The sequence below is a fragment of the Neolamprologus brichardi genome, chromosome 22, assembly GCF_056152115.1.
Source record: "Neolamprologus brichardi isolate AB-2024 chromosome 22, ASM5615211v1, whole genome shotgun sequence".
Lineage (NCBI taxonomy): Eukaryota > Metazoa > Chordata > Actinopteri > Cichliformes > Cichlidae > Neolamprologus > Neolamprologus brichardi.
The window spans coordinates 17835620-17846588 of record NC_142124.1 but is presented as its reverse complement, the minus strand read 5'-3'; the positions used below and the strand labels follow the sequence as shown (position 1 = coordinate 17846588).

At 40.2% G+C, this 10969-nt stretch overlaps 1 protein-coding gene across 1 annotated transcript; it reads left to right on the top strand.

The window, feature by feature from the left end:
* The first annotated feature begins 277 nt into the window (after positions 1-277).
* Positions 278-7667, top strand: cibar1 (CBY1 interacting BAR domain containing 1). Its single transcript, XM_006787797.3, has 9 exons — positions 278-451; positions 990-1224; positions 1326-1394; positions 2717-2818; positions 3054-3059; positions 3258-3362; positions 4654-4767; positions 5688-5807; positions 7319-7667. The coding sequence occupies exons 1-9, from the start codon at positions 417-419 to the stop codon at positions 7433-7435; spliced, it is 903 nt and encodes a 300-aa protein (XP_006787860.1). The 5' UTR covers positions 278-416; the 3' UTR covers positions 7436-7667.
* Positions 7668-10969: the final 3302 nt, after the last annotated feature.

Here is a 10969-nt window from a genome sequence, read left to right as displayed (position 1 = left end):
TGTTTGTCTATCTATCTATCTATCTATCTATCTATCTATCTATCTATCTATCTATCTATCTGTCATCCCTGTAATAGAGTAGATTATTACATTAGACATTATTGCATACCTGTCCATCTTCCGTCATCTTGAGAAGCTGTAGCTGTAAAGAAAAAGCAACTTTTTCAGTGGCTTCAAAGAAAAGGAAAGAAATAAAAAAGAGAGACAAAGATGGAGCGCTTACAGCTATAACGACTCCATCTCCCAGGATTCCTTTTTGCACTCCTAAAGCGGAAACGCTGGAGGGACTCCATGGAAACGGCCCACTGGCGTGCGTGCCTGATAGAAAAGAGCGTTCATTGATAGCTAGCTAACGTAAAATCAGAGATTCTATCAACGCGGATCTACCCGAACATATTTCTCACCGTGTGCCTTCAATGATGATGAGCCGTACGCCTGACGCGAGCGCGAGGTAAGAAAGATCCCACCCGTCAAACACACCCCGTGTTATTTAGTGGGGAGAGTTAACGTTAGCATTAACAAAATAATCGGACGTACTGTGTATGCATAAAGGTAGGCTAGCAGTTAACTAGTTAACCTGTGTCGTCACGCTTCTCATCGATAAACTGCACTCATAACGAGTTATTTGTTCGTCGGTTAAGCCATAGTTAGTGATGCTATATAGCTATAGAGTCACTATTCACTCAACGGGCATGTGTTTATAATAATAAAACAGCGCACTTACTAGTTTAGCTGTTTTATTGCATGCAGCTGGTCGAGTGACCGTATAACCAAAGAGTAATGGAGCGAAGGATAACAAGCCAGGATGCATCGCATCTACAGGATGTTTTGTATGGATTGCTACTTGCATTTAGATGAAACAGCAATAAGTAATTTTAATAGGCCTTGTGCAAAATAGACGTTTATCGTTTTCCCTACTCAAATATATGAAACCGTTTATAAAATTATGTTTCATTACTGCTGTTGACGTTCTCCTTTATCCTTTCCAGGGATAACCAGACAAGGAGGATCCAAGAGAACATCACCAATGTGGAGAAACATTTTGGACAGATGTGCCAACTCTTTGCTGCCTATGTCAGTAAGACAGCCAAGGTACGAGACAAGGCAGACCTTCTGGTCCGGGAAATCAGCCTGTATGCAGACACCGAAACACCAAGCCTTAAGAGGGGCATGAAGCAGTATGCTGACCATCTGGCCAAGATTCAAGATTATCGTCAAGCTCAGGTGGACCTCCTTGAATCCTTACCTTCAATCATTATTTCGTGTTCATATCCATAATTTAAATATTGGGTAGAAGAGAAACTAATGCAGAGCTGGTCTTGCAGGTGGAACGACTTGAATCTAAAATCATAGAGCCATTAAAAAGCTATGGAGCTGTAGTGAAACGGAAAAGGGTAAGTTTTACTGCAGCCTGCTGCCATGTTGACACTGATTTGAACCACACATCCATCCAATCAGGTGCGCTGGAGCCTATCCCAGCTGTCATAAAGCAGGATTTGGAGTACAACCTGGACAGGTAATCAGGTTGTCACAGGGCCAACAGGGATTTTAGTGAATTGTTGTGACTTTTTCTGTCAGATATTTTTGTGTTAAAATCCAAAATTTTACACACAAATTCATAAATAAATTTGTGAAATTTTGCAATGGTGTCGCTAAATGAATAATTCAATTCAATTTTATTTATATAGCACCAAATCACAACAACAGTCGCCTCAAGGCAATTTATATTGTACAGTAGATCCTAAAATATTAGATACAGAGAAAAACCTAACAATCTTATGACCCCCTATGAGCAAGCACTTTGGCAACAGTGGGAGGGAAAAACTCCCTTTTAACAGGAAGAAACCTCAGAGAGTTTGCAGAGAGGTCTATTAACACATAGTGAAGGAAAAACTCAGTGCATCATGGGAGTCCCCCAGCACCCTACATCTATTGCAGCATAACTAAGGGAGGATTCAGGGTCACCTGGTCCTAACTATATGCTTTAGCAAAAAGGAAAGTTTTAAGTCTAATCTTAAAAGTAGAGATAGTGTCTGTCTCCCGAATCCAAAAGGGAAGCTGGTTCCACAGAAGAGGGCCCTGAAAACTGAAGGCTCTCCCTCCCATTCTACTTTTAAATACTCTAGGAACAACAAGTAAGCCTAGATGAAGGAGCCTAGGGGGCAGTGAGGGACGCAGAGCAATTTGCTGTTGGTGTCATTACTATGGCAAAGGCACATGAGGGCAGTATTGTCTTAATGATAACATATCGTATCGTTACCTGTACAAGCCACTTTGACCCATTGCCAGCACTCTTCTCTGCTAACCACTAAGTATGTGTGTGTGTGTGTGTGTGTGTGTGTGTGTGTGTGTGTGTGTGTGTGTGTGTGTGTGTGTGTGTGTGTGTGTGTGTGTGCGCGCGCGCGCGTGTGTGTGTGCGCGCGCGCGCGTGTGTGTGTCTGCTCTTGCATGCATTCATTCATTTTAATTTTTAAAAAAATGTGCCCTCTCCTTCAATATGTTCAACGGCTAAAGTCACAGAGCAATTAAAGACCTATGGTTGACAGTACAGTTGAAGATAAACCAAAAACTTGCACAACAGGATCTACTGGAGATCCTGATCCTCACTGATGCACACCAAATTCTTATATGTTAAGTCATGTTTAGCAAACTGTGCATTACACGCTACCACTATTAATTCTTTTGATAACTTCTGGGAATTTGTGTATCCATGCAGGAGGATCTGAAGACTACTCAGAGTGCCAGAGACAGAGAAGCCAAACAGATGGCTCAGCTCGAGAGGACCAGGCAGAGAAACCCCTCAGACAGGCAGATCATTGTATCCTTGACTTGTTTCTCTTCAGTTCTTTAAATCTCTCTCTGATACCAGATTGACAAAAAGGCTTCAGTGTTACAACAGCCATCTGTATAAATAATCAAATGAATGCCTGCTAATATCAATTCAATTCTTCGTTAGTTATAGACATCTACTTAGAGCTGTTTGAAATGTTTGTTGTGCCAAGTTTGGACAGTTTAAGCTTATGTTTCTTAAGTTTCCTTGACTGAGCTTTCAGTCTCAGGTACGTCCCATGTAATATGTGTTTTCATCAGTGGTAATGTATGAATAGAAATATGAAAAACATTCCAGAAACAAACTCACAAGCACAGTGTAAATTCTTTACAAGAGCTTGAACCAGTTGGACACTGCACCTGACTTATTTTAGTCTGTTATGTTTTGAGTTGAGTTTTTTATGTATATATATTATTTTTGCCGTTAGGCTGAGAGTGAACTCCAGAGAGCCACCATGGATGCCACACGGACCACGAAGCAGCTGGAGGAGACCATCGATGAGTTTGAGAGGCAGAAGATCCAAGACATCAAGGTTTTCTTTCTGTGCACCTCAGATTATTAAGTACTGGCTTCAAACTTGCATTAAAGCATTCACACTTGAGAATTTTAAAGAAAACATATTTAATTAGTAAAAATTTGGAACCGTTAAAATGCAATAGGAATGAGTAACTTATAAGAAAGACCGAATGACAACCGACCCGACCTGTATGTAGTACAGCTAATGTTATTTTAAACATTGATCTGCCTATAAATAATAAACCTAAATACATAAGTTTACAGTTTAAACAACTGAATTATCAAAAAATATGATTTTGAGCTGTGTTTAACACGGTCGCTAATAGAGGAAAGGACGCAACATTCGACATTTTGTTACAGGTCAGATACTTAAATCCTTATACTAAATTCAGTTATGATAGCTTTTAATTGTAAACATAGAAATTAAGATGGGAATGATTGAACAGGCAAGCAGTACTTGACTACAGAGTAACAAATGGCCACATCTGCCGTTCACAGCAACTACTTACAGACTTTTATGTCGATCGTGGTTCTTTGGACGTAGCATGGAAATATCTGGAAGGATTTCCCTGTTGTGACCATGTTTCACCCTCAGTTAATGGTGTAGAATTGTAGAGGCGTGCCACTGGTGTGTATGTATGTGTATGTGTAACATACGTATGAACGAGCAATCATTGCATTTGATTTACGAGCGTTAAAAACTGACGTACGTTCATGAACCGATCTCGATCATGAAGTTTTTCTATATAAGTTTTTAATTTAATTTTTATATTTAAGTGCACAGAAAAAGCGCACATTTTATTTAAGGTAAATATTTTAATAAATGACCATATATATAGTACAAATCTTGGTTTAATTAATATTGAACTAGTCTTGTATCATTATGGGATGATGATGATGATGATGATAACAGTTTGGTTTGGATAACTCTGGTGAAAGGAAGATTATTACAATTATTGCTGTCTGCAGTAATTTATATTTCATAGATTTGCTTTGACTTAGTAACCATGCCTACATGACCTAACATGCACATACAGCCCAACATGCACAAGAACAATGTCAGAGGTGGGGAAAAGCAGAAGTAACAGTAGTGCAGGGCCTGTTGCAATATGGCTAGCATGTGTGCGGCGACTGTGGACAACCAAACAGCCCTACGTAGGATTTACTGTGATATGTAGAAAGATATCAGCTGATTTTGTGGACTGTCTGGACTGATCCTGTGCTCTGTCTGCTGTCACAGTGCACTGGTCTGTCTGGTCCATATTGAAATATTCAGTATTTGATAATCGTGTCTTCTCTCACTGTAGAAAATCTTTTGTGAGTTTGTGACAGTGGAAATGTCATTCCACGCCAAGGCTTTGGAGGTGTACACCCTGGCCTACCAAAGCATTCAAAGTGTGGACGAGGAGGAGGACTTGGAGGTAAGTTGATGCTCTGCTCAACAGTGGCCTTGGCCTTAGCCAAATGGACATACTGAGGTTAAAAATGTACACAAATGCATATACATCGTCAGGTTATTTTAATACATCGGTAATAACACGGTCTTATGCACCCATCTTTCTTTGAGTCATTGCTCGTACATGCACACACCCTTTAATTTACGTCAGCGTTTGAAGTAACCTGCATTGAATTCTACACAATTCATTCAGTCATGCTAACTGGGTTGCTTGTGTTTACAATTTAATGAGAGGTTTGCTGTACTATTTTTAAGAGAGAAAGCACGTCCTGAAAAAACAAAGGATCAGTGATGTTCGTCGAGCAACGTTCCTCCTGCAGTTGCCCTTGTGTTATTTTCCTCCACCCCTCGCTATCTCATCTGTGTGTTTTTGCACTGAATCATTTGCCTTCCATTCATATGGAAGCAAAACTCCTCATCGAGACAAGGCTGTTTTTCAGTGACTCATAGTACAAAGCATGGGAGATTGAATCATCTGAAACGGGCACAATGACAGGCATGTAGATAATCCTGATCGAGAACCATGGCTGAATTTGTTTTCTACACAGTGAAAGCCACTGGGGTGGTTTCAGCAGTAGTTTGTTGTGTTTGCTATGAAAATAATAGTTTTGGAGCTGGTTTAAGGATATGTGTGACATTAACAGACTGTCATTGCTGTCGGTGACTTTTGTTGTAGAGTATTTTTACTTTCTCTATCTGTTTGTGTGTTTTTATCCGAGTCCCTGCTTTTAATGCATCTGTAAATAAAATACCCTGAATTTAACCTATATGACCTTATTGTACTGTTTGCTATGCCCCGTGGGCTTGCGTACAGGTGCTGCTTCCATTCAGTTTTGTCTCTATAGAAAAGTACCTCTTTTCAGCCCCTCTTACTGTCTCTGGCAGGTGTTCAGGAGTTCTCTCCACCCCCCCGACTACCAGTCACGCTTAGACATAGTGCGAGCTAATTCCAAAACTTCCCTTGATCGGACCGGGTCCTTCCTGAACTCAACAGGGACATTACAGGTAAGATACAGTCAGTGATTAAAAGCTCCAATACAGAGACAAGAATTCCCCAACAGGTGTCTGTAATGCTATTCCTTTTCACCTTTAGCTTTGAGTGTTGCACAAGTTTCATTGCGATGATAAAATTCAAAATTCCCTTCTTCCTGTTGTGAGCTCAGAAGTCTTCCTCATACCAATAGAGGCTGGTGCTTGATAACAGTGAGTCTTATCAGTAGTTGCAATGATCATGCGTGGAATCACCCTGGCCATCAATCGGTGTTGTTTTTTTGTTACCCATGACATTGCATCCAAGGAACATCATGCATTTCCTCCTGCATTCAGTTTTACCCCAGGATCTTAACAGTGACACCGCACTGTTTTGTGATTTTATTTTTTTATTTTTTATATAGTTGCATTCTAGACCACAATTTCTCACTAATTGACAAATGAGAATTTGATATTTTTAATTAACTGTTTTCCGTGGGTCTCATGGAGTCTGTTGAAATGTAGTGTCTACACTGTAGACTCTACAGTATCTACAGATGCCCATATTGGAACTTGCAGATACAGATTGCTGTACGCAGCTGTCACTAGAATATGCCTCAGATATGTGTTGCGTCACATCTTGAGATCATACTTTGGCTTCGCTGATTAGGTTTGATTTTTATCTGAGAGAAATTGCAATCACTGCTAAACAGAAACGACATTTGCAGTCAGGAAAAAGAGAGGATTTATGACCCTGTTTGCATTAAGGATGAAGCCAGAATGGAAAGTTGAAAGTAGAGCATGTTAGTGCACATGGAGAAAGTGTCCTCATTCTTACATGAATACCGTTCACACAATAGGGAAGGTACTTTTGCTTCCTGGAGCCAGACTTTCTTATAATTTTTACAGTGGTCTTGAGCAGTAGTTCTCCAGGCTTTATGGTTTCTCTGTGTTTTTTATTTGGACATTGGCTACTTTTTCACTCATTTGCAGTGCAATGTGGATTTTTTTTTAAAGGCATCCAACATGAAGAAAAGAGCTTTGAATGTCCTTCAAGAAGCCTGAGGAACTATTCCTGAAAACTACTTAAAGGCATTACAAAAAAGTTTGAATAAAGATGCCAGATATTGACTTTCAAGCTTGTTAAAACTGTACAAATTCTGTTTTTGATTTATGTAAAAGGTAAAGACACAGGGAAGTGTTGGCACGTTTAAAAACAATCGTACATTTGCACATATATGGAAATGTGTGTGTACATATATCTATGTTTGCTTATGTTTCATCTATGTAAGCAAATTACAAAGAAATAATGGGTAACCCAAAACTTACACAGTGCTGTATAAATACATAAGTCAACCCTCATGAGAAGTTAATGTGAGGAATGTGGTCTCAGCGCACTTTGCGGTGTGTTTACACCTACCCTTCATTGTTTCTACTAATAACCGCGACTGAAGAAACAAAACAAAAAAAACGATTCCTTGGAAGTTGAGCTTAATGATTACCTGCCAAGCGTTTTAGTTGCATTGACTGTTTATTTGTTGTCACAGCAACAAAGAGCTGGTAGTCGTCACACGAGAAAAGAGGAGGAGGAGGAAGAGGAGGATGAAGATGAATCTGAAGAGGATGTTGACGAGGATGAAGACGACACAGATGATGAAAATTAAATACTCAAATTGTTTGGTTTTGATTTTATGATAACAGAAAGATCAAAAGGCAATTTATAAATGAAAAGCAGCCTCATTGCCAAAACCACATCACACATCTGCTCTGAGCAGTATTGCAGTGGTAGTGTTGTAGCGCCGTGATGCTTTGTAAGAGATCTACAATTTGTAATCCAGGCTCCTGTTGTCTTAGCTAGACTTTTATATAACACAGAATAAAATGTGCATTATTGGTCGCTTGCATTTAAGAATAAAAATATATTTTTATGCTTTGCATTGTTTCGGTGAATCAGTTTTTCTATAATAAGCGTACCCTCGCTCCCTCTGCATAAAAATGTCGACAGAGAGGTTGATTGTTATTTTAGAAATTGTTTGGCGAGTGAATCAGTCTAAGTGACAGTAGTTACGTGACGACTGCAGTTAAAAGTGACTCATCTCTTCCACAGACATGCAAAAATGGTACAAATGAGTTCGGGAACATTTTGCACTGCACTGCACTGTCTGTGTTCATCTGAAGAAAAAAAACCTCGGTGTATGTGCATTATGTGTAATTTGAGATGTGCCTCTCTGTATATGGCACTTCATGAAGCCAATTATGTGCATGTGGGTTACATTATGTGTTGTCTGCCACTGTGTCGGCTGATGGCCATCCTGCATGAGTCACTCAACACATTTTATGTTCCTCATCTGCCAGTGTCATGATGAATTCTTTTCTGCCTTTGGTTTTATGCACACAAACACATATCGTACATCTGTACCATTATCTGTTCAACACACATGATATGTGCACACTTTGACACTTTCTTTTTTTTTTTTAATAAGTACAAGGGCGACCAAAAGCAACAGCAACACTTATTTTCTCGGCGACGGAGATAAAAGCTGCGTAGGTGGCGTGTCATGAGCTCTCCGCGTAACAGCACCCTAATGCATATAAAGGTTAATGTGTGTGGCATTGCAAACATGGCCACGCTAACAACGCACTCACGTACCAGTTCAACTTTGGTGTACTGTGGATCTGAATGGCCTGCGTTGCAATGAGTCATCGTCTATAAAATGTGTGTTTGTGTGAGGGAGTGAGTCAGAAAGCTTTTCCAATCGCAGATAAACCTAAAGGCTCCACTCCCTGATCGCAGCATAAGAAGGGACAAGGATTTGTGCGAGAAAAGAGCCTGAAAGGAACATGAAGAGTCATGCGCTTTAAGCGGAAAAACAGGGTCTGGCCATTTTCGGTCTAGAGTCAAAGGTACACAAGTAGGCAAGAGTTGGTTATGAGTCACTATCTTAAAACAAAGGTTGAATAACAAACACGGCGAGCAATTCAAACAACAAGATGCAAAGAGAAAGGAGGAGGGCTGTGGGGTGAAAGAAGGACAGTTGAAAGAGGTCAGTCACACCTCCTGGTCCTTATTGACTCTGACTCATTGCCCCTCAGCACCGAGCCACAGCTATCAAATTTAACACCCACATCACATGTCAATTGCTGCACGGCTCATTGCAGTTACTTTCACATTCTGCGTCTTTCGTTTGAGCTTCATGTCAAAGTTCCCAGAAACCTTCCCACAGGTATTTCTTGTTTCAGCATCAAATTGTTACACATTCATCAGATGTTTGCCATACTCAACATTAATTTCATTCTTTCAGTGTGCACAAAAAAATGATCAATCAAAGAAAAAAAATTATTGAAAAAATCCTGCTTCTTCCAATTTTTGAAAAAGCTAAACCACTCCTAAACACCACTAGAGGGTGATGTTTAAAAGTTTTGTTACCTGCGCTGTTCACCTCAGAAAACTGATATGGAGACACTGTGTTCTTTTTAAGCTTGTGGGTAGCTGTGGTGTATGGATTTAGCTTCAGGCATCACATATGCATTTCTTAGCCTGCAAAGCCTAGCTTTTAGCATTCATACAACATTTTACAGCATGTATTACTTAACCGTGTCCCAACACTGTCAATGACTCAATCATTCTGGCCTCTACCTTGTTTGGGATTAACAGGTTTTGCAAAAAATAATAAAAGGCCGATCCTCGATGGAGTCTACCAGTGCATTTATACGTAATGTGATTTAGTCTTTCTAGCATGCACCGACATTAAAAACAACCACAAAACAGGTGGGAATTCACTTTTTCACCTCAGGAGGCTAACACAGTTTGACAGCAGAGCTGCAACCCTTTCTGAATTTTCCTTTTCCTGAAGCTTCGCACGTTCAGGAATGTGCAAATGTACACAGCGTATAGGGGAAAGATTCATGGGTCAAATCTAATAGAGTCAGTATTTATGGCGCAGAAGTCTAGGGCTGTGTCTCCTATAGATCAAGCGCACAAAGAGCTAAGGATTCCCTCCTCTCTCCTTCTGACTCATCTGCAGTCATCCCCAGTGATGAGTGTGCCTCGCTCTGTCAGTGCTCGAGTGTATTTGAAGTGCAAAAGCCACAAAAGTGAGTGCTTTATTTGTGTATGTGCCAACATAGCTCCGAGATCTCAATTGTGTCGCAATATTTTAATAGAGGAGGTAATTTACATGTCTGTGTCTCGTGTGTGTGCGAGCATCTATAGAAGTGCATGTAAATGCACACAAATGTGTGCTGCACAGCCCTACAGTACAGTTGTTTAGAATATTAAATACAGTGCCGTGCTGGCGGCTGCTATAAAATCAAGAGGCAGCATAGCCGAAGTGTGACTCACACACTGACTCACTGACAGCACTGCCATGGCGTGTGTATGTCTCGGTGCATGTGTGTGTATGTGTGAGAAAGAGTGCGTCTCACACTAAGTGGTTTCTCTGGCAGACCTGCTGTGTGTTGCTGCTGTTCGAAGAAGTCTAAATCTTGCCACATTTGCTGGATCTCACACCAGCATGCAATGCTGTGTGTCTATATTTGTTTTGGTTTTTCTATAAGAGAATATTTGCTACGTGTAGAAAAGTCAGAGGATCCACAAACTATACTGAGTACCAGTAAATTCAGCCTTCGCACGGGCATTGCGAGTTAATTCACTGAAAACAGCCATGCAGAGAGAGGTAAACTCGCTCAAGTGTTTATGATCCACAACATTTACAATTTGTTTATTCTCATTTAGGCCCAATCAGAGCTGAGTTAGATAACCCAGTGGAATAGATCCAGGTACACACCTGGGGACAAAGGGGACAAACTTACTGAAGAACTAAAAAAGTGCATAAATGCCATGAGATGAATAATTTATCTATATTAATACAGGAGGAAGCTCGTGTTTGTGAAAAGGCTGTCATGATAGGTTTTAAGACTTGTTTGCAGAGAAAAATTGCACGAGCTGCAATGATTATTATTCTCAGTTGTGTTAATTAGGGTTCCACTGACTCAAACGTGACAGGTATTTTTGTTCATCAGATAAAAAAAAGCAAAGCACATGGATTTCTCTTAAATGAGGAAATAGACTCGTTGCTATTAGTGCACACTGACTGAATATGCTTACAAGTGTAGTCGACCCCCCTAAAAAGGCTCCTGAGGAGACCAGAAAACCTTGAAAAGTCCTTCCAGTTATTTTTCGACTGTGATGCACCGCT

Bases quoted from the DNA above. Each gene is read 5' to 3' on its own strand.
- cibar1 (XM_006787797.3), top strand. From the start codon at position 417: ATGATGATGAGCCGTACGCCTGACGCGAGCGCGAG. The intron at 1,225-1,325 runs GTGGACCTCCTT...CTGGTCTTGCAG, and splicing joins AAGATTATCGTCAAGCTCAG to GTGGAACGACTTGAATCTAA. The intron at 1,395-2,716 runs GTAAGTTTTACT...GTATCCATGCAG, and splicing joins CTGTAGTGAAACGGAAAAGG to GAGGATCTGAAGACTACTCA.